Source organism: Callithrix jacchus, chromosome 8 (genome assembly GCF_049354715.1).
Source record: "Callithrix jacchus isolate 240 chromosome 8, calJac240_pri, whole genome shotgun sequence".
NCBI lineage: Eukaryota > Metazoa > Chordata > Mammalia > Primates > Cebidae > Callithrix > Callithrix jacchus.
In genome coordinates this window covers 24,638,762-24,662,756 of record NC_133509.1, presented here as the reverse complement: position 1 = coordinate 24,662,756, position 23,995 = coordinate 24,638,762, and the positions used below count along the sequence as shown (strand labels likewise).

Here is a 23,995-nt window from a genome sequence, read left to right as displayed (position 1 = left end):
GAAGATTTAACTATTAATTTGTAGAGCTGTATGCAATTGAGGCAGGAAAGGGATTCCCAGAGATGGAAAGTTGATGGCTATGCATTTTTACACAAATTTAATACATATTTAAAAACTGCATAATTCTGGGAGATTCAGTCCCTGTGGCAGTATTTCCAACAAACTTTAATATTTAATGGATTGTGGAACAGAAATCAGGCTTTCTGTTTTGAATATGGAATAACGAAGCTCAGTTTCGTCAGAGCTGCAAGTACAGGATTTAAATGGACATTGTCTAACATTGTTCTCTAGAAAATTTGAGGTTCTGCCTCTTCTGCCTCGGGGAGGACATAGATGGCCACACATTTAGTTAGCTGTGCTTTCTCGTGGGTGTTCACCAAAGAGACCAAGAGAATTAGCTGGATAGCAGCATGCTGGAGAGAGAAACAATGGATGAACATTTGCAGGCAAGTTCCCAGTGGAGTGGTGATAAAAGCAGGAAATTCAGAGTTTATTAAGCTGATGCGGGAAAGATTAGAGGCTTTTAAATCTGGGTCTGATTGATGTAAAAGTAAACTTTCTTGAAAATCCTGGGATTCAGTGCAGTTATGAGGATTGCGTGGCCAATTACGGACTAGCACCTTGTTGATGGAGATTGTGCATGGAAGATGCAGATGAATAGAAATAGCTTTTAAGAGTAGTAATGAGAGCAGGAAAGGGCACAAGCAAATACTCCATTGGGATCCAGACGTAGAGTTGGGTAGGGAGCGGCCCAATGTATAAAGCACATTTGGGGCCCCAGCAACAGTCCTGCCAGAGAGGCGAAAACGCAGGGTGAGCCCAGCCCTCCGCCTCGGTAACTCCTGGTCCAGAGGGTCGGAGCCAGCGCGGGAGTGAGTCAAGGAGTGAGCGCAAGGGCGGCAGAAGCTCAGGAAGGCCGGTTCCTCTTTGGGAAAGAGCGTATTTAAGTTAAAGCGTGGTTTGAGTGTAGCTGACTGAAGACCCCCAGGTTCGAGCGGGGTGAGGTGGGCGAGGGAGGGAGGGACGAGGAAGTGGGAAGTGGAAGGATACGGGATTGTGAGGAAGCGTAATTTCTAAACAGATTATTAAGACCCAAGACTTTCCAGAGCGTGGCAAATTGCACTGGAAGAAATAACTCAGGAAGGCCGGGGTCCGGACCGAGGCTCCCGGGGCCAGGTTCAGGGTTCAAGGTCTCAGCTCAGCTACTGCCTGAGTCCGGAGGGCGGGAGAGTGGCGGGGCCCGAAGCTGCGGCTCCGACGTCCGATTGCGAGGACGATGCGGCGCGCTCCACGCAGCTCCGCGGGAAGGGAGCAGCCGCCACTAGGGCAATTGGCTTGGGCAACGCCGCTGAGCGTTCAAAGGTCGCTGCTCCCGGGCCTCCGGCAGCCTGTCCTATCTGACTCTTAATTCTGGGCTGTGAAGCCCGGCGTAGTTACCGCTTTCACTAAGCACTCCCAGTCGCACCGTCGACCTCGCAGGCTGGGCCCAGCAAAGGCCTTTCGTCTCCGCCCAGCGGGCTCCGCCGCGGCCACTCAACCTGGGGAGAAAGCTACCTGCGGCAGCACTGCCTCCTCGAGCTGCACCCAGCTGCGCTCCGCGCACCTGGCGTGGCGCTCCCGCGAGCTCCGGAGATTTAGAAGCAGTAAAAGCCCGGGGAGCTGGAGCTTAAATTGCCCGGGCCGGACCTGGGCGCCCGAAAGCGGCGAAGTCGGGACCCCCTGGAACCGCGTGCCCGGGGAGGCATCCGGGCGCTCCGGGCCTGAGCAGCGCAGGCTCCCGGCTGGGTGGAGCCCGGGTTTGCCTCTCACTCCTCCTCCCCTCTGGGACTAGGGGGCAATGAGACGGTTCAATTAAATGTTTAATTGGGAATCCTGGTATGGTTTCTGGGAGGTTAGTCACAGCTGTCTCAATTATTTATGGCTTTTGGCAAATTTCCGACTAGATAACTATATTCTATTGTGAAGCGTCTTGCAGGAAATCTTATAAATACTTGATGATTCCTTTCAGCTACAAGGTTCCTGCGTCCACGCCCCGAGAGCGCGGGGCCCGCGGGCTTCGGGAACTCCAGTCCCAGGTGTGGCAGGAGCCTGCGGCCGACACCTGCCTCCGCCCCCCTGGGCCGCTCACTGGGCCCGCGGCAGCCCCGCCCGGGAGGAGCGTTGGGGGCGCCAGGGGCCACCCCTCGGCTCGGCCTCGCAGGCGCGGCGCTCAGCCCGGCCCTGCGGCTCCGGGAGTTTCTGAGCGCCCGCGGCCGGCGGCTGGAGTCCTGGGTTCCGTGCCCTGGTGCCGGGCGGCCGAGTCACCACGAGAGGCGGGAGGGTGGCCCTGGAGCAGGTCCCTCTGCCAGGAGCTGCCAGTCCCCGCCCTCCAGCCGGAGCGCGGCGCCGGAGACCCGCGGGGTGGGGGCTCGGCCGGGCTGAGCCGGGGAGACGCCAGGGTCCCGCGTCCTCGAAGGAGAGCTCATTCTTTTTTTTTTTTTTTTTTAAATCAGACCTTTTAATTTCTCTCGGTTTGCAAAGAAGTAAAAAAAAAAACAAATACGTCACCCGGCAGCTCTGTGAGGCTCCAAAAAGAAGGGTCCGGAACACTAGGTGGGTAAGTTTGCTTTTGAAAAACGTAAAACTTCTGGAAAATTCCCGCTCCGCAGTCTTGAGTCCAATACATTTTGAGGTCTTTTTCTCCCCCCAACCGTATCTTTTTTCTTGGTAATGTTTGATCATTATCTGACACAAATTATTACTGATGTCACTCAGTGAAAGGCTTAGCACTGACCAGCGGCTTAAGGTGGAGAAACGAGATCAAGACGTGAAAAGGGCAACAACTTCAGGCAGACACTCGAGAGGCGCACAGGAGTGTGGGAAAGCATTCAGCACCATCGCGGCCTTTCGTGTGACTTACTTCAGCCTTGCTTCATTTCATAACCATTTGAGAAAACACTCTAGGGTGATTCACTAGGACACAACTTTTTAATCACTAATTTTTACTTAGGAGAATAATTTCAGCTCGGCAATGCCAAGAGAGGTTCTCAGGATTACCTGCTAGGAGAGTTGGGGCAGACCAAAGAATACAACGCCTTAAGTTGATTTCACATCGCCCCCAAACACATTATGTATGTACTCAGAATGTGAAAGTGTTGTAAATATCTTTACCGTAGACCTTAAAAAGTGAGCAGGCAAACTTTAAGTCTTTATTTAAGATACTTCAAGAGCTAGAGTTAACACTTTTCTTTCAGATTTTATTTCCGTAACATGAAAAGTCAACAATGAAAACAGAATAAGTTATTTTATTACAAGAACAAAACAGACTTGCTAATTTTGTCTACTTTCACCCATATTACAAATGCAAAGTATATATTATTGTAAGATGGAAGTTACCAAACTCCAAGATATTCTGCATAAATGAAATAAACTCAACTTGCAAAATTAGCAAGTCGAACTTCAAGCATCTACAATCATTATAAATAGTGTAAAGTACATGCCGTATCTACAGTGTAGGGAGAACATAAACATGTGGAAATGAGTTCTTAAGGAACAGTTAGAATGTTTGTTGAACAATTTAAAATATTAACAAGAGTACTCAAATACAGAATCAACCAAAACATTTATTTTTTCTCCTTTTTCAAGAAAAACTGTCGAGCTTCTTCCCAGGCCTGCTGAGGAAATCTGTTAGCCAGCTCAAGATAGTCTTGGGAACCAAGGCAATTCCCTGAGAGGGGAAAAAAGAGAGAGAAAAGGTAAATAAAAGAGAGTTAAATTGAAGATTCAGAAATTAAACTTATTTTGATATCTGAGTATAAAATGGAGATATCCACTTCAAATAAACCATGACACATTTTAGGTAAATAAGGTGATTGATCTATGGTGTATCAGTCTCTTGGTAGTATATAATATATGACATATATTTTAACCAGAATCAAGTTTGTGCTTCTAACACATGCAAATATTAACCCCTATATAAAATATTACCAAAAAAAGATGTTTTTTGGACTCCACAACAAGAAAAAATTAGCAACCCTGCAGGCACAGTGGTGCACGCCTGTATTCCCTGCTATTTGGAAAGTTTGAAGTGGGGGGGACTGCTTAAGCCCAGGAGTTAGAAGCTGTAGTATGCTATGATCACACCTGTGAATAGCCACTGCACTCCAGGACAGGCAACATGGAGAGATCCTGTCTCCAAAAGAAAAAAAAAAAAAATTTTAGTGAACAAACTAAACAGTCACATATTCTGTCCTTAAGTTAGCTATGAAAGGGGAAATCTGTAAATGACATTTGTTTTTCTGAAATAGTCTATTTAATTTAAAACGTAAATGTAGTTGGTCTTTAGAATTGTTCCGGTAGGCCTGTGTAGCACCAGTAGGAGTGAATAGGAGCTGTATTGGCCGGTGACACCGGTAAAGCAAACAATAGCAGCTAAACGGGCAGCAGCTATTTGAAAACCACAATTCTTCCTGGGCAATAGGAATGTGGTATTAACAAGAGCTGCTTTTATACTTAAAGGTTTACCTGGGCAATGAACTCAAAATGTCTTGAGACATTTTATGGGGACTTACTCTAAGCAAAAGGGGGACAAATATCCAAGGTGCAAAGTGGTAACTTAGTGAGGCATCATCATTTTTAAAAAAAATGAAGCAAGCCTATTATGAGCTGTCATTAACATAGTGATGACCCTTTCTGAGCAGAGACCAATTTCCCATTTGCTGTTCTGTGGGTTAAGCCTACTGTAAATGGGGAAAGGATGAAAGTCAGGGAAAAGATCATCCTTTGGAAAAGAAAGAAGGTTGAGATTTCCACAGCCTCAGCCCACCAAGCAGACAGAGGCAGCTTCTGGGACTGTGTGTTCCAGACAGGGTAACAAATTGTGACTCATCTTTGTGATCAGGCGAAAGTAAGAAAAAATGCTTCTACTTCTTAGTGGCAAACAAAACAAAACCGCTGTACAATAGAAAACAAATACAATAGATTTTTCTAAGTATTTCTAATTCTAATCTATTCAAAGTAAAATTGTTTTGTAAGAATAGTAACACATTTTGCTGATTTATCCCAAGTATCCTCCAGTAGTTTAAAAAAACAGAACAGAACAGAAAGGGCAGACCTGAACTTGCAGACTGATTCTTGCTGAGACAAATGGCACTGATGTAGACTTGAATTTCTGAAAAGCTGCATAGCTTTCTGTTTAACTTTTCCGAGTGCCTGAGTCAATAAAACGTCTTTTTTTTTTCATGATATTGTAACAGCTTTAGTAAAATTTCTTCTATGCACTTTTCAACACCTGTCCACTGTAGAGGGCTTTTTGTGTGTGTGTGACAGAGTCCAACGTAACACCCCGCTCCACTTCACCAAGTTCTTGGTGGGTGCGCTAAAGGGTCCTGCTGGGAGTACATCTCTAAATGGCCACTTTAAAGACTATCACACTAACGGAAGAATTTAAGAAGATCTGGATTAGGAGCTCATTCGTCAGAGATGCTGTTGTAACAGTCAAGAGCAACTTGTACTTCTCAATTACAGTCTGGGTAGCAACATATTAAAAAAGTAAAAATGTGTAAAACTTCTGAATCTCTGACTGTAATCACAGCAAATACCCCAGCAGGAATGCTATAGGAAAAAAAACAAAACCAAACTTGTAAATCTTTTGCCCTGGACTTTGCTAATTAGATACCTTTTTCTCCATGTACAACAATTGTTTTCAAAACAAAATTCAAGCACTTGAACTTAGGGGGAAATTGTGGGCTACTATTACTAAAAACTTTATTCTGAACATGGATAAGGAACCAAACCTATGTGAATTCAGCATTTATGTGAGTAATGTAGGCCAGTATTAACGATCTGGCTCCTGTATTGCAAAGCATCTCCTGAGTATTCACTTTTAATATATCTTGCATGAGATGATTATAAATTATACAAAGATGTTTGTGCTTTTCTTTTACTCCCATAGATTTCTGTACATATTTGGATGCATTCATGCTTCATGACTATTTTTCATAAAAAAATAGATATTTTTACTTACTGAAATATACTTGGTATCTGAATCTGAAGTATTTTTAGGTTATGTAGGAAATTGTACATACAATGTAACAGTTCCAGAGGAAAGGATGAGAAAGATGTCCCTTTGGCTAACAAACACATGAAATTTAATTTCAATAGAGACATACTTTTGGGCTGGTAAGGCTGGTTTTCTGCTTGACCTGGAGTCTGTGCAAAATCCTATATGAGAAGAGAAAAGTGTCTTTAAGTCAATGCATGAACAGAGAATTTAACTAACAGTGGCTTTAAATATACTTCTGATTTGGGCAACCACTTTTGTATGAATATTTTGGAGCCCAAATATAAAAGCTGAAGAAACTGACGTTACATAGTCCAGGTTCTCATAAATTTAAACCAAATAGTAATGCCTTACGTCTTGCTAAATTATGACCAGGGGACAGCTTGCTAATTACAACTTCATATCTAATAAGCTAAAATTTAAGCCAAATTTACTATCTTAAAATATCAACATACTTTGATGATTTTTTAAAAAGTACAAATACAAAAGCCCTATGTGCTTTGCAGCTAAATCTTAAAGTCTGGTAATTTTTACCTGTAGATGGAAAATGAAAAATGTAACACATAATATGTAAATCTTCAGAAACCTGTGACAATCAGCTCCTATTTTCATGTCATTTTCTGGTAACTTAGTTACAACGTTAACACATAGAGACCTTGAGGAACCAAAAACTAAAATCCTATATATATATTCATTCTCTTGAGCGCATTTATTAAAAAAAAAATACTTGATTTAACTCCACAAGTCTAATATGCTATCTGAAATAAACCATGTACAAAATTTCTTCAGTTTTTTTTTGTAATGGAGAAAGGCAGACTTAATACTCTGTGATCAGTGTCAGTAAGCACAAAAAATAGATCTAATCTTCAGGTCCTGATATCACTTGTTTTATTATAAGTCATTGTCTAAGCAGTGGAAAACATAGGGAACTAAGCTGGAACAGATGCGAAATTGTTTTTGCTCAGGTATCACTGTCTCTGTTGAGGCCTCTCTGCTCATACCATAAAAACCTGCACATCCTCTCCTGGAAGTCCCTAACTCCTTTTCCTGCCTTACTTTTCTCCACAGCACTTACTGCCATAGCACTTACCATAGCATCTGTACATACTATTTGTTTTACTAATTTTTTTGTCTTCTGCTTGACTCTGCCCCACTTTAATGAAAGATCCTTGAATGCAGAAATTTTTATGTTTTATTTGTTGCTGTATTTGCAGTGCCTAGAGCAGTGCCCAGCAAATCTTACACACTCAAAAATTACCTGTTGAATAAAAGAATGAATAATCTGAATTCAGAAAGAGCACTCTTTTAAAATTATCCAGAATGTATTTGTATTTTCTTCTCTCTCTCTCTCTTTTTTTTTTTTGAGATGGAGTCTTGCTTGTCACCCAGGCTGGAGTGCAATGGCACGATCTCGGCTCACTGCAACCTCTGCCTCCTGGGTTCAAGCGATTCTTCTGCCTCAGCCTTACAAGTAGGTAGGATTACAGGCACCCGCCACGACACCGGCTAAGTTTTATATTTTTAGTGGAGATGGGGTTTCACCATATTGGCCAGGCTGGTCTCAAACTCTGAACTTCATGATCTGTGTGCTTCAGCCTCCCAAAGTGCTGGGATTACATGTGTAAGCCACTGTGCCCCATCGTCCTTTGTTTTTTTTTTTTTGATGGAGTCTTGCTCTGTCACCCATGTTGGAGTTCAGTCTCCCAATCTCGGCTCACTGCAACTCACTCTGCCTCCTGGGTTCAAGAGACTCTCCTGCCTCAGCCTCCCGAGTAGCTGGGATTATAGGTACCTGCCACCACGGCCAGCTAGTTTCTTTATTTTCAGTAAAGACAGGGTTTCACTATGTTGGCCAGGCTGGTTTTGAATTCCTGACCTCAAGTGATCTGCCTGCCCCAGCCTTCCAAAGTGCTGGGATTACAGATGTGAGCCACCTTGCCTGGCCCATAATGTATTTTCTATTTAATTTAATCCCTTAGGATTAAATTAAATGTTTAGAGCCTTTGCTCTAAAAGCATATGAAGAATCCTGAGTGTTGATATGATAGTTATGTACTATAAGATTGTGTTAAGATTTAATTTAACTATAAGACAGTTTTTGAAATCCCTATTTGTAGACCTGAATATCTAATTTAGCTTTTTTTTTTCCAGAAAATAAAACATAGATTCAAACAGAACAATGAAGCCCAAAACAAAACTTTTTCTAACATAATTGATCTAGTTGTGTTTATTAATTATCTAATACTGGACAGTCTGGAAAATGTAAACTTTGAATTGTTGTCTAAGATGAAGAGGGCTTGGGGAACTCCTTAGCTATCCTCTAGTTCCCAGCCAGCTGGGCACTGTCATACCCTTTCAACAGTGATAGATGTATCTTCACCAGAATATGGAATAATACTAATCCAGAACTCTGCTTTCTGTTTCATTATTCTGAAGACAAGAAAGTACTGTGTACTAATCACATGTGTGTCATGGAGCAAAAACACATCTTATAGTGGAACATCTGAGGAATGAGAGGCTTTCAGCAAATAATGCTCTACAATGACAAAAAGAAATTCACAGGATGAGTTAGTGGCAAAGGTTAAAGCATAGTCAACTTGATTTTTCAGTTGACTGCGTTAATTCTGATGTGGAAACAGTACTTTGCTATGGCACTAATTCTGATTCTAGTCCTACAGAATTTAACTGGATCAGAAAAATATAAGGCTGTACTTAAAAGTTGTTTTACATTAAAAAACAGCAATATAACAGATTTTTATTTTACACATATATGTAAATATGAAAGTCATTGATTTAAAAATGTACAAACTGGTTTAATTAATCTTTCTTCAGCAATTATTATCTCTTTCCTACAGTTAGACTAAAAGCAAGATAAGTACAATAGTTAAAGCCTTAAAGAAGTCTGGCAGTCTTTTAAAAACATTTCCTGAGTATGGGTTACCATTTCATTTAACTGTAAAAATATCCTTTCCTTGAAACCCGCCAAGTAGAAATTATACAACACCCAATCACAGTTCCACTAATATTTTAGAAACTACGCTGATATTTTAGAAATTAATTTTAAGCATAGAAATATGTGAAGATTTTAAAAGGTAGTGTGGAAGGCAAAAAGAAACAGCTGCCTTACTTTTACATTTCTGTTGCATTAGTTTACACATAAAGCCAGACAATTTGGTATAACATAGAAGGTACCTGAATGAAAGTGGCCAGTAAAACACAGCTCATCTCTTGCTCCAGAATGATCTTGTTCTGATGGTTGTTGTGACAAGCAGCGATGAGTGAAGGGAACAGGACTTTGATCAGCCGTGGGTCACTGAAATACTGGAAGGGCAGCTGGCAGAGCTTCTGCAGCACTGTGGGGTGGCGGCCGGACTGCACGATCACCTGAAATGGAGGAGCAGCCCAGGTCAGCTGCCAAAAACGCCCCTGCCGGTCCCTCACCCGCTGCACGGTGTCGGTGTCGGCTAGAACCATGGAAAACGTGCTGAAGGAGTGTAAAGAAAAAGACTCCTAACTCCTTAAAAGAGCTTAAGTGATACTTGAAAAGAGCAGAAAAAAAAAACAAAAACTCATTTCCCAACTTAAGGAAAAGATCCTGAAAGTTTTGCAGTCATTTAAAAGTTATTATAATCCATGATGAAAGATGTAGCTGCCACAGAGTAAGGACGCCTATGAAATGGATTCGGAACACACGCTGCTTTAACAAAGCGCTCCCCACGCCCCCTTAAAGCAGAGTAGTCATATTCCTTAAAACCTGCAAAGAGCTCACTCACAAGAAAGGCCCTGCCCACTGCAGTCTTCCCCTAACTTGGCTCACTGAATACACTCAATGCAGATGGGTCTATTCTGTATGCAGGCAGGTCCGAGAAAGAAGAGGTAATTCTAAGGAAAATCGGAACAGTTTCAGAAAAAGTTATAGGCTCCAAAAGACCCTTCCTCCACTCCATACTTCTTATCTTTGTTTCCATCAGTGCCACTGAGTCTGAAAGGAGAACTGTTTAGACAAATGAGACTTGTCTTGAAGCAGTCTAGGTTTACAATTGTGTACATTTAAAGAAATAGGGCAATGCAATGAATGGGCTTGCAGAGAAGTGCTCTTCATTTACTCCCTAGACACACATGATAAACTGAGAAATGTCAAAATTCGATCTGTTTCAAGTAACCCTGATTAGACAGTTCTAATATGGAAGTGCTGGGTGACCCAAAGCCCACTTCGTGGTACAGGAGGAAGCTCCTAGAAGGTTAGAAACACTGTAAACCTAAGGCCAGAACTGTAAATTGTACTTGGAAAAACAATTTTACAGGTACACACCCAGACAGGACTACATTCAAATTAAAACCAGAAGGAGAGAATGAAACAGCAGAGGCAGGAGAAACATAAATTACAGGGATTTACAAGTTTTCAAAGTACTTTTAATAATACTTTAAGAACACACTCTCAGATGATAATGCAGTTTAGTTTAAGAACAAAATCAACAAAGTAATAGTTCACATATTTTTGTTCAATAGCTAAAATGACATCAAAAGCCTTTAGAGAATGTTGATGGGAACTTGTTAATACCATCAAATCCAGAAGGAATTTTAAAGACTTGCACTGTGTGACAATGCAGCACATGGCTGTATGCTGCCATTTCTGACTCTGGCTGAGAAGAATATGCCCTATCATTTACTTTATTGATAAAGCATTTACTTAAATCTTTATTTTAATTACTAGCTACAAATTTTGTAACATAGCCAAATGGTCACCACGTTAGAATTTATGATGATACCATTATTAGAAGTCTTTTTTTTCCCCTCCTTGGACAAAAATTAAGAACAAGTTTTTTCTTTAGACCTTCATTGTTAAAACACTATTATTGGAAGATTTGCTAATTGAAAAGATATTATACTGGCCAGTCTGGCTGGCACACGTACAATGTTAACGCAAAGACAACTCCTGGTTCCTGGCATATCAGCACAGAATGTGAACAGCGGAACTGAAATTTACTCCATCTGGGCTCCTGAACGTCACTGGGGTGAAGCAGAGCCCCTTAGGGAAGAGACCCCTTGGTCCCCTCAAGGAATAGAACTAGTTATCAGCTGCCGTTTACGGAGTGAGTTTACAGAGATAACCAGCAGGGCGGTGAGATGACTTGTCAGAAGCCACTACTTTTAAATCCCTGGACTGCAGAAGATGCAAACAGATGTACGCAGTTTGGTTACCTTGAAGTTCTAAGGAGCTTTACCCATAGGACCACCTATGACAGGACTTAACTGGGTTACAGGTAAGGAGTATACTACAATGGATGAGACCTCCCCCCACCAACCCTGCCATCCCACGGCTTGGTTATGAGCTCGAATGGGACATCTCGTCGATACAGTCTTTCCAGTCACATTTTAGACATTGTGGAGACAGGATCAGGAGGTTCAGGAAGGGGCCAGCCTGCAGCACTAACACTCAGTGGGCTTAATTCAGGTGGGCCTGTGGCTCAGAGGGTGGCGGTCTGATGTCATGAGCACAGATGAACCATCAGCTGAACTGGACTAAGCACTATCCTTTGGGGCAGGGAGCAGGGCTGGGAATGCAAGGACCCTGACCCTCATGCTCAGGGTCTTGAGTACCAACCTGAGAGGGCTGTCTGAGGGACTTTTTGATAGACAGGGCAGGGCTCAGTTTTGTTTCATCCCACCATTCGCTCCTAGACCTTAGGTGGTCAAATGTCACTTGGACTGCTTGAGCTTTCCAAAGTCAGTAGTGTCATCATGGGATATGAGAGTCTTGCTCAATTAACCAAATATGCATAATTAAGAGACACCTCAGATTTACACTGTGGTGTTCTCTCCATTTGCCTACCTGATGGAGCTGTTACTAAGTCAATAACCATTGGTCTCTCACCTTTGTCCAGACAAAGGGCTGCCTATAAGTCCTAAGACAGGTACCACTGTGAGCCTGGCTAGCACCTGCCTCACCTTTCAGAGTGCACAAGGCCAACACAAACATCAAGGGGCTTCGCACAGAGCCTCCTTCCAGAGCACTGCACCAATGGCAGGAATGGCCTACCTGTAGATTTCTTTGGTGGGCACACTCATCAGCTAGAGAGAGCATGCATGGCCTCAATAATAATGAGAAGCAGCCTTTCAAATATGATGTCCACCTTCAGATGCAGAGTAGGGCTCTGAGGAAACCAACGGAATTTCTACTAATATTCAGGTCAAAAGATGCTGAAATTGAACCTTGATCTTGGATGTGATTCTTCAATAGGAGCTAACTAAAGAGCTGGGAGATCTGGGTTCTTTATTTACCAACTAGCCGTGTGACCCTGGGAAAACTGCTCCTTTGCTCTGGGTTTTAATTTTAAGGTAGTGAATTTAAAAAGAAGTAACCTTTTTATTGACCTTTCACACATGCATACCCTATGGCCGCCCACTTACCTCCCTTACGTGAATAGGTCAGTTTTTACAAAGTGTATACACCGGTGTCACCAAGTACCCAATTAAGAAAGAGAATATTACCCAGAATGCTGGATCTTTAAATATATTCTTTCAGATATACAAGTGGCCAACAAGCATATGAAAACATGCTGAACATCACTAATCATCAGATAAATGCAAATTAAAACCACAATGAGATACCATCTTAGCCAGTCAGAATAGCTATTATTAAAAAGGCAAAGAAAAACAGATGTTGGTGAGGATACAGAAAAAAGAGAACGCTGATATGCTATTGGTGGGAATGTAAATTAGTACAACTTCTATGGAAAACAGTATGGAGATTTCTCATCTGAAAATAGAAGAACCAACTGGATATCTACCTAATGGAAAATAAATCATCATTTAAAAAGGATACTCACACTTGTATGTTTATGGCAGCACTATTCGCAATAGCAAAGAGATGGATCAACCTAAATGTCCATCAACAGATGATAAAGTGAGGTATGTATGTGCATATATAAATACACACAATAAAATATCAGCCATAAAAAAATGAAATCATATCTTTTGCAGCAATATGGATGGATCTAGAGGCCATTATCTTAAGTGAAATACTCAGAAAGTCAAATACCACGTTTTTGCTTGTAACTGGGAGCTAAATACTATGTACACATGAACATAGAAAGTGAAATGATAGAAATGGGAGGAAAAGGTGGGAAAGTGGGAGGGGAGTGAGGAATGAGAAATTACCTAATCGGGAGAATGTATACTATTCAGGTGATTGTTACACCTCAACACTATGCAATGCAATATGTCCATGCAACAGAAGTACACTTGTACCCCCTAATCTATTTTTAAAAAACATGGGAGACATATAAAAAATAAATAAGTAGGCTGGGTGAGGTGGCTCACCTCTGTAATCCCAGCACTTTGGGAGGCTGAAGTGGGCAGATCACAAGGTCAGGAGTTCGAGACCATCCTGACCAACATAGTGAAACCCCATCTCTGCTAAAATACAAAAAGTTAGTCAGGTGTGGCGGGTGCCTGTGGTCCCAGCTACTCAGGTGGCTGAGACGGGGGAATCGCTTGAACCCGGGAGGCAGAGGTTGCAGTGAGCCAAGATTGCACCACTGCACTCCAGCCTGGCAACAGAGCAAGACTCTGTCTCAAAAAAAAAAAAAAAAAAAGGAAGTAATCTTTCTTTCTCACTGAAAATTACATTTCTACATTTTGAATTTGGGCAAATCATATGGAAACTCTTTGACTATACAGAAAATGAGAGAGGGTACTTCAAGGCTTCCTTGGAGCTATTCCTGATCATTCTCTGGAGAGAAGACCATGGATGCACAGCTCCTCTTCTGGTCTTCTAAGCAGAGGCTACTGGGCAGCTGCTACTGTCACAATATGCCATAGACTGGGCCACTTAAACAACAGAAATGTATTTTCCACAGTTCTGGAGGCTGCAAGTCTGAGGTCAGGGTACCAGAAGGGAGGGGTTTTGGTGAGGGCCTTCCTGGTGTGCAGACCAGACGGCTGCCTTATGTGCTCACATGGTCTCTCCTTGGTGAGTGCATTTGGAGAGTGAGATCTCTCTTTTCCTTTTATAAGACCATTAATCCTATTGGATTACTGCACCACCCTTATGACCTCATTTAATTACCTCCTAAAAGCCCCATCTCAAAATACAACTACATTGCAGGTTAGGGCTTTAACATATGAATTCTGGGAAAATAGTTCAGTCCATAGCACAACCCTTATCATTTCTCATCAACCTCAGCCAGAATCGTGTTCCATTAGAAAGGCTACCATCTCTAACCAGGTGCACTTCAGAGTCAGTTGAGTGGCTTTTCGTAGGCCAGTTGTCTCTCAGTGGCTATAAGCCACGAAACCACAGCTCAAGAATATTGGTGTTAGGCAGCCCTGGGCTCTAGGTCTGGCTCTGCCCCTCATCTGCTATAGTCACTTAACTCATCTGAACCTTAGAGTCTTTATAAAATGAGAGTAGATGGCAGCCTTTTTGGCTGAGGATCCAATGAGACAGTGTGTGTGACCATAAAGTATAGAACAGTGTTAGCTATGAGTGTTTGGTTAGCTGACCAGTTCTGCTGCTCAGTCTTCTCCTGCCAGACCTGAGGTCCACACACTTTCAGAACCAGAAGCCCCGCCCCAGTGTGAGGCTTCCTAAATGCTTTCCATCATCTTACCCCACTCCCCATCCCCCCTGCCCCATTGCTCCATAAAGACTACTCTTCAGAGCACAGGGTTTGGCAGAGGCAGGCCCCATTCTCTGGCTGGGACTCATCAGCAAGCTTTGCGCCACCTGGGAAGCCATTGCTGCGGTCTCTCCCTGGCCCTGCCTGCATAGGAGAGAGCTGTGCAAACAGTGCTGGGACTGGCAGCCAGGATCTTGCAGTGGCAGGGTAGGAAATGTATTCTGACAGCCCTGAAAAGAAAATCCCAGCAAAAGCATGATCCAAGAAACACAGGTAAGTGGTATAAAGAAACAGTGGCTTAACTTACTGTGCATGTGTGTGCTTTGAGGCTGTTGTGTTAGACTTGTCAATCTGAAAACAGAGCAGGAAGAGCCAAAGCTAATAGGCTGGTGTTGTGGGCTCCCAATTCAGAGAGAGGATGAGCTTCCCTTGAAGCACTTAAGGAAATCCTTAAGCCCAGGAAGTCTTCCCAGCCAGCACAGCCAAAGGCAGCCTTTCTTTTTCAACCCAAAGACTTGGGCAGCAACTATCACATAACTAAGTATATGTAGCTGAATCCCAGGTTCCAGAAGGCCAGGAACTGTCTTTGGTATTGTATCCTCTGCTCTGCTGGCGGCTAGGCACAGAAGGGGGGCCTCAACGTTACCAGAATGAATGAAATGGAGTGACGAGGGCCCCTGGTTAAACAAACTAATTGGTGCCTTGCCCTGGGGGAGAATCATACCACATCTCATCTCATGAAATATAGATGCCATTTTTTGAATTGAAGGCTTCAATTGTATCTATATTATGTTACCTTAGGTCTGCACATCAAGTCCCTGAAGAATAGATTTTTTGGTAAGTTGTCTCTTACCCTAGAAGGAAATGAGGATTAGAATCCTCAGGGTCTTGGGCACCAACTCGGGGATCCTGGGCCTTGTTATAAGAAGGGTTCTGAAAAAGCCTCCCACTTTTGCAGATGTGGGCAACACTGGTGTTTCACTTGGTATGAAGGAATTCAAGGTCTTCTAGGACAATGCTTTACCAAAACCTCAGTTAACACAGCAGAAAGACTTTTACTGGCAGAGATGGTACTCAATAGTCTATAAAGCTCCTCTACCTACATTATCCAAGTCTCTAAATTCTGAAATGGGCATACAGGGATGACTATACTCTTATAATGGAAAAACTAATAGAAAGTTCAAGAGAGCTTGTCCTGGGTTCCAGTCATTGGTGGAGCTAGGCTTAGCAATCTCTTAAGAATAAGATTCTTAAGAATGCTGGATTCTTCCTCACCTCACAGGCCCATCTAGGGGCCACTGGACTCACAAGGCTGCTCCTTTCTGGGTAGAAAGGCTCTCTGTCACTAGGCCTGAACTCACTTCCATGACTGGCTGCCAGCCAGCTTCTTACATGGCTTTGCCAACCAGATGAAGATGAGGATGACATACTGCCATTCAAAAAGACAAACCACCTGACATAGACAGATTAACACAAAAGACTTTTTCCCAAAAACCTATACTCTTTTTGGCTTGGTATCAAATAACCAGTTCTTGGTTATGTGCTGGCTGTGCCAAGGGTTTGTCTCAAATTATCAGATGTAAGAACGTGAAAGAGAGGAAGGGTTGGTGATGGGGTGAGATTCTCAGGAGTGAATTGCTGGAATTCGTGACTCCAAAATGAGCACTGTCTCAGGATGGCCATTTATTTGGATGCCTTCTGGAGCAGCCTTGACAGGTTTTGAGTGCCTTGCAAAACTGGTCTTGTATTTTTGAAACAGATGCTACCATGTCAAATATATTTATAATATTAATACTTAGTATTACATGTATAGTATTACCCAAAATTTAAATTGAAAACAAAAAAGGAAAGTGGAGGTAGGATACTGAGTGGTCATGAATCTGTATTAAAAATGCATATTCTCCTCGAGTTACTTTGCAGATTTCACATGTGTAAAATGACAGTTGTCACATTCATTCCATAAAATTCCAAGAAGTGGCTAGTGGAGAGTCTGTCACACTATATAAACGTAAACCAGCCTGATTCCCTCACCCAGAAGGAGGGAACTGTGACCACCTGGAATTCAGTCAAGAATCTGAAAGGGAGCAAGCAGGCCTTGAGCAGAGAGATTAGTCCATTCATCAAATCTTTGCTGGGCATGTACTCTAGCCAAGCATGGCGTGAGGCACTGGGAAATGGACTACTGAACAAACCAGAGGCATTCTTGCCCTCACAGAGTGCCCAGTCATTCCACAAAATCTATGCCAGTTGTTTATAAGAAAGTAAGTATCTCTACCCTTTTCAGTTGGTCTTGAGAGTGTTACTGCATTGTAGTAAAATATCTTATTAATTATAACCAATTATCCTTAGTATGCTACACTTTAAAAATCTGCTTCCACATACATAATAATACTCGTGCCTAAACATCATAGTAGGAACTCATTTCCTAAGGCATCAAAAAATACATAATGTATTCAGCATAATTTGTTTACGATGGAAGGAAACTTCATAATATTGTAAAAAGGACTGGAAAGCTAATGTTAAAACACATCCTTTTTTTTTTTTTTTTAGGTAAGTTTCCAATGTTGTTGCCCAGGCTGGAGTGCAACGGCACAATCTCGGCTCACTGCAACCTCTGCCTCCAGGTTCAAGCAATTCTCCTACCTCAGCCTCCCAGGTAGCTGGGATTACAGGAGCCCACCACCATGACCAGCTAATTTTTGTATTTTTAGTAGAGATGGGGTTTTACCATGTTGGCCAGGCTGGTCTTGAATTCCTGACCTCAGGTGATCCACCCGCCTCGGCCTCCCAAAATGCTGAGATTACAGGCGTGAGCCACCAAGCTCAGCCCACGTATTGTTTTTTAAAGGTAAATTTGGTCATCTGAAAAATTCCCTTATATGGGAATACTCTATTCTCTGACCATATTAAACCATGATGCTAAATAATAAAAATAAACTAGAAAAAGGTCCGTAGTAGTTTCTTGTTCTATCTATTGCTTTCTAATATATAATTTACATACATAATAGATAAAACCTTGATGTCCTAGAGTAAAATTCCCAGCTCTCTAGAACTCATATTCAAGGAAACAAAACAGAAAACGGTCAAGTTCTGTTTTACCTGCTTATACTCTGTGCCTCTTCTGATTCTGCTAAGACCTAAGAGTGATCCTGCATTTTCTCCTTATTTAGGTGAACTCCATCAGTGGTTTTAGAAAGCTCTCCATATTGTGTTTTTTAAATTAGTTGTTTATTTTCCCTGAAGGCCCTCTGGCAAGTTTCTAAATACTTAAATCACTGGGAGCCCAGCCCTGTGCCTGCCACGGACTAGAAGACAGAACCTCATACGGCCCTGCTCCAGACATGAGCAGTTGTTTAGGCAGACAGACTGCTGTGAATCCCCAGTTTCAACAATCTCAGCTGTCTGCTCTGTGAGCATAGTGGTTAAGCTCCTTTTATTCGTCTCTATATTTCTAGTATTTGGCATCGTGCCTAGCACAGTGCCTGGAAAACAACAGGTGTTCACTAACTCAGGAATGAATGACTGAGGGCCAAACCCTTACTCGAGGGAGCCTGCACCTACCACACCAGAGCTCTGGGCCTACCCATCCTGGGCCTTCAAGGACTCTGATGACACCACTTTCTATGTGTGAGAACAGCTATCGAGGTGCTTTGGCCAGCACCCTAGCTGGTTCAACAGTCTCTTGGCACAGTGCTACGGAGAGGAGGGGTAGGGTGGGGCAGAAGCAGTTTCCTTCTGCTGCTTTGTAAGTCAGCCTGTCAAACCTAAGGCCAAACCAGTTCCATTGGTCAGTGTGGTAGTGTGAGTGCTGTATGGAGTCAGACAGAAATGTAAATAGTTAAATTCCACCAGGGCAAACTCTTTACGCCTAAGAATTCTTGTTTTACTTTCTCCCTTTTCTTGTCAGAGACAAGATGTCCTTAACAGGGGCAAAAATAGGTGGCTATACATCTAAATTCATTTAAAAAGACAGCTGAGAGAGTTTGTAAATCATTGGAACAAAGAATATTTTTCTAGCAGAGCAGAAACAAAGTAGTTGCTGCATTCCTCTCCCCAAAACTGGTCCTGCCACAATGCTATGGTAAAAAGGCAGCAGTACAGTGGCCAGACTAGGCTGGTATAAGAGCCAAGCATCTCTGTCCACATTGCTCTTGCCAAGTTTGTCACACCTGGAGAATAGGCCCATGAGCAATATGACAAGAGGGTCCTTGAGGCCAGTGACCTCTATGCGTCATAAAGAATATGGCATGCCCCAAACACACACACCTTGCTTAATCTGATGCCTTGGGGTTAGGGTAGGGAGGGTACAGAAATGGCTTTGTTTTAATATCTCAGGAGAAAAATGTGAAGAGTCTATACATATACATAATCAAGTCAAAATCAGAGCAGAGAAGCACAAAGAGTCCCTTGGCTGGCACTGCAAACAAATTCCTGTCCTCCCAGATCGGCTTCTTCCATTAGATGATTTCCAAGCTGAGATTAAGTACAGCAGTCTTGGCAGACCGTGTGGGGAGTAGGCCCCTTATGCACTAGCCTTCTTCCTGGTGGTCCCAGGGTTCCATTGCTCTCTAGCACCACCAAAGTGTCAAGGAGGAGGAGGGATGAGAGAGGAGGAGGAAGGGAAAGAGGAAAGAAAGCAGCCAGGATTACCAGAAGAAGCTAAAGCCAGTAGTTGGGGGCTTGGCCTTCTTTAGGCTTTGGAAACCAGGTGATCCTAAAAACAAGGGTTTTCCTCATGTAGTGAGGGGTGAATGGCTGTTCTGCTGTGTCCCTCCAGGGAAACTGAATGAGATGGCCCCTGACCAGTGCTGTCTGCTTCCTATGGAAAAGGCTGTCTGCTGGGTACCAACAGCAGAGGGATGCAAAAAAGGCTTTTCCCCTCCTCAAACATCATGCTATTCCTTCAGGGGAGAATAATGCTTCAGAACCAGGGATGCTTGGTTACAGCCCTGGGGCTTCAGTGGAAGTCTGATGCCCACCTACCAGTCTCCACATCCGGGACTCTGGGACATGGTCTGATCATATCATTCTCCTACTTGTAACACTGAGGGGCCTCATCTCTGAGGGGATCAATCCCCAGGTTCTGGGGTCCCTCGTGAGCTGGGCCCTGACTGCCTCTTTAGTCTTAGTGCTTGTTGTTTTTCCCACATCCTGAGCTCCAATCAGAACAAACAGCTTGCAGTTCCCTGAACCTGCCAGGCCATTTTACATCTCAGTACCTTTGCGCATGTTCCTTCCAATACCTAGAAGGTCTTTCCTACCTTGCTGCCTTCTAAGTATCTACTGAACTTACAGGTATCAGCTCAAACATCCACCTCCACTGTGAAACATTTCCAAGAGGAACCTCTGGCATAGATCAGGTTTGTTAATTATTCCCCTAACCCCTAGAATGTCAGTGACTTGAGGGCAGGGACTTTGCCTCTTTTGTTTCCCACCGTATCCCAGATGTCTGGACCATTACCTGGCGCACTGCAGGCACTCAGTACAGGTCTGCTGAAGGAGTGAATGTCAGCACTGAAGGCACTGCCCCTGGCTGTGGACCTTGCAAGGGCAAGGTTTGAGTTGTATTCATTTCTGCATCTCCTAACACATGGTTTGACACAGTGTGGGCATTTTGTAAACGCTGATAAATGAGAGAAATGAGTGATGAATGTTCATGTGGACAATAAGCTCACAATACTGGATTTCTCCAATAATGAGTTACCCTCCAGCCTTCTGTTCTGTGTTAGGGGCTCTGTTTCCTTCTTTCATGTTGTCTATTCTGTGAGAAGAGTTACCTTTTAAATAAAGCATATTTTAAATTCTGTTCAAACACAGCACAAGAAAACAGGGCTAGATTTTCTCAAAGACTTGGCTAAGCTAAAAGTCATGGGCTCTATAGTCCATCAGGGACTATGGCAGTAAGCGCTGCTTCCATTTTAACTTACATTTGAGAAAGAACCTGTCTATAGAGCACTGTCCTTGTAACTTAAACAGACTCACCACATCATCACACATTTCAGAAGCTACTTTATTTTGGATGTTTTGTATATTTGCATTATCTGTAACTCTTTTACCACTGGGGCTGGGGATGGGAGGAAGGTTGGTCACAGAAAGCCCTGGATAATGTATCAAGAGGCCTGGCTCCAGTGTGACCTGGAGTAAATCCTTTTCCTCTTGCAATGAGGGGAGTTGGAATAGATGATCTCTGAAGGCCTGTGAACCTGCAGACATAATAGAATCCTGTGCTATGAGCAGTCACGCACTTAGGGATCTTACGCTGCCCACACCTGCATAGCTATGACATTTGAACATGGTAAAAAGAGAAGGTGCTTAGAGTATTTTTTTCTTACAAAGGAAAAAACTCATTACATAAAATATGCCACCCCCAAATTCTCAATAAGTACCTATTCTGATATTTAAGAAAAGAGAACTGATCACTTACACATACACACCCACACCCCACGTGGTACTGAAAAGATTATGTCCATCACGGATTAACAGGGTATGTGTATGGAGGGACAGGGAGGTGGGTAGGTGAATGGATAGCATTTAATAATGCCTTAAAATCCAAAGGTTCCAAGTAGGTTTTGGACCTTTCCAGTGAGAAATGAGGACAACGTTTTCTTGCCGTGGAGTTTTTGGGTGGTATGAGAACAGCAGGGTTAATAAATGCAGTGCACAGGCTGATAGGTTTTCTGGTCATAACCTAATAGCTGCCAGAGAGCATGGATACATTCCATGGAGCATTTATGGGCTCTCCAGCACTAGTCTATGACAATTTTATTTAATCATAAAAATATAACAGTCATCAAATCTTTTTGGAGTTTCCAGTTTACTGCTTTCTCAAGTGAAATAAATGGTCTCTCAGATTTCTTCTGCTTTCATCTCTCTGCTCTAAGTATAGTAGGATAAGGTTCCAATTAAGGCCCATTAAATGTTCACATTGATTCATGTGAGCCATTTACCAGTGTCTTTTCCTCACACAATCTCAATGCACCTCTGAGTTAAATCTGTGGTGTGTTTTCAGTTTAGCAGTTCCCCCATACGTAAGAGAATTATTTGGTTGTGAGGTCTCCTTCCCTTCTACCTCTACAGCACAAGGTGGTGAGTGGAGATTCTCTTTCACTGCCTTCCAGACAGGCATAGGTTTATCACCTGTCAGTATGTCCAGGTGAACCAGGCATGCCCACATGGAAAGGGGAGCTGGCAGCTGACCAGAATCAGACTGATACTCTAAAGTCTCCTTGGCAGCTGTGTCAAAACGGTGTTTTGAGTGGCAACCCAGAGCCCCTGAGGTGGGAGGATCCTCTGTACTTCTATATGTTTTGGTCCACCGAGGAACCCTGTAGGCAGAGGTTTCTCACAGGTTCTTCACAGATGGGGAACCATGTTCCAACAGCTGGTCTGGCCATGACTTCCCAATTTCCAGTTCATGAATGGATGCTGCTGTGGTGGGACTTAGAATTATATATTCATCCTCTAACAGAGCTGAAAGGCCTCTTCAGAGCACCCAGGCTAACTCTTTATACAGACAGGAAACTAAAGCTCAGAGAAGGGCAGTGACTTACCCAGGGTCAAACAGCTATAAAGCTGTAGAAGGATCCAGTAGTCCTGAGTGCTGTACCAGTGTCTGTTCCATAGTGATGGGCTTTCTCTTACTCATGAGGGTCTAACAGAAAATCTCCTATCTCAGGAGAGGCTTTCTCGGTGATTCTAGCTGAATCACATGGCTGAAGGCCAAGGCAAGCTCTGAAAAACTGTATTATTGGTCATAAATTAAACTTTGACATAAGATTCCTTCTGGCCTCATTTTCTGGTGTAGATTTGATGCCCCAGTAGAAGATTTCCAAGTAAGCAAAGGATAACTGAGGTTCGTGCACACTCCTGACCTGGCAGCAGCTCCTTGGGCTGGCTGCTGTCTATCCCAGCTGACGTAGACAGCAACACAGCAACTCAGGCAAGCCAGGAGTTCCTTCTGACCTCTTGGAGGCTTGTGGAGTAAAAACCGTATCTAGTGTGACCATGCGGTGCTTCAAACTACCCTTGTATGGAAAAATTCACCAAAATGAGGAAAATGAACAGGGTTTTTAATTTGGATTCTGTGAAGTTGGTGATTTTAAATGCAACTGGCCAAAATTGCTAATGGGCAAATTTCTCCATTCTTTTCTTATGGCAGCCAGTTCACTCATTAGAAGTCTTAAAATAAATGTTTAGGTATAAATTATTTTTAAATAGAAATTTTTTTGTTCTACTTCTGGGAAAAAAAGCCCCATATTTTTTCTTTGGTGCTATAATAGTGAGAGTAACTTGGTTCCAAAATGGTTGTATTGTTGAAACTCTTGGCTCTTCCTTGGACATGATGTATTTGTATTTTATGAAAGGAACGTATCTGTCACACAAAGAAAGAAAATACAGAAATCGGAATGCCTGTGTGACAGCTGAAGAATGAGCTGCCAACTCCGGGAGAACAGAAAGGCCTTGAGTGCTGGAGTTTCCACGCTGAGCCCACCACAGCAGCCTCCATTCGTGAACTGGGATGGGGCTAGGGGAGTTTCCCAAATGGGTGTGACCTAGGACTGACCATCTGCCTTTGAGGAAGACAAAGAGCGAAGTAAGAATGTCTGAGCAGGAATTAGGCCACCTCTGAAAGTTCTCTGCTGGAATGGGATTGTGGAAAACTGCAACTCTTAACACACAATGACTCTAGGAAACCATTTCTTATTTCTGTGTGCAGGAAACACCCAAGGTAAGTACAACAGATTCATTTTTGGAAACTGCAGTCAAATTAACTCTTCACTGTGTCACAGAAGACCTGGAAAACGCAGGGCATACGGCTCAGGCAGAACCGAGTTTCATGAGCTTCACTGTCCAACTTGCTTGCCTGTTCTGATCCGCCCAGAAGCTTTCAGGAGCCTTTGGCAGGCTGTGGTGCAGAGCAGACGGTTACACAATCAGCACAGACTTTACTAGAGAGAGCTCGATGGGGGAGGGAAAGTCAAAGGGATTCTTCTTTTCTGGATCACAAGAAACTCCAACTCTGATAGCTGCCATCTATGGGGCTTTCCAAATGAAAAAGCCAGTTGCTAACTCAAATGAGTATGCAAAGGTGCATATTCCCAGTATGGTAATATGCAGGCAGTCAAATCATCTGTCATTTGAGCTAATTTAATTATCAGACCCATTTAATTATTCAATACAAAATGCAAATACAGTGAAGGGTTGATGGCACATACTAATTATGTTCATTATAATAATTAAATGGGAAGGAATTTAGAAAGAGTCAAGATAGTGCCATAAAATACAGGGAATCTTTTGATTAAAACAACGTTTTAATTAGAAACTGTAACCCT

General features: G+C 42.9%; 1 protein-coding gene across 50 annotated transcripts in view; it reads right to left on the bottom strand.

Moving 5' to 3' along the window:
- Positions 1 to 3,166: 3,166 nt before the first annotated feature.
- The window catches only part of SCAPER (S-phase cyclin A associated protein in the ER), a 550,606-nt gene continuing 529,777 nt past the window's right edge, over positions 3,167 to 23,995 (bottom strand). For 23 of the 50 annotated variants that reach the window (XM_078333946.1, XM_078333949.1, XM_078333952.1 and 20 more), the window contains 3 exons: positions 9,232 to 9,423; positions 6,150 to 6,201; positions 3,167 to 3,706 (listed from right to left, as the gene is read on the bottom strand). In XM_078333946.1, coding sequence (XP_078190072.1) covers positions 3,603 to 3,706; positions 6,150 to 6,201; positions 9,232 to 9,423 — 348 coding nt within the window. In that variant the 3' untranslated portion in view covers positions 3,167 to 3,602. Of the gene's footprint in view, positions 3,707 to 4,122; positions 4,168 to 6,004; positions 6,202 to 9,231; positions 9,424 to 23,995 lie in introns of all 50 variants that reach the window. The other 27 variants (XM_078333930.1, XM_078333966.1, XM_078333923.1 and 24 more) reach the window with 2 other exon arrangements.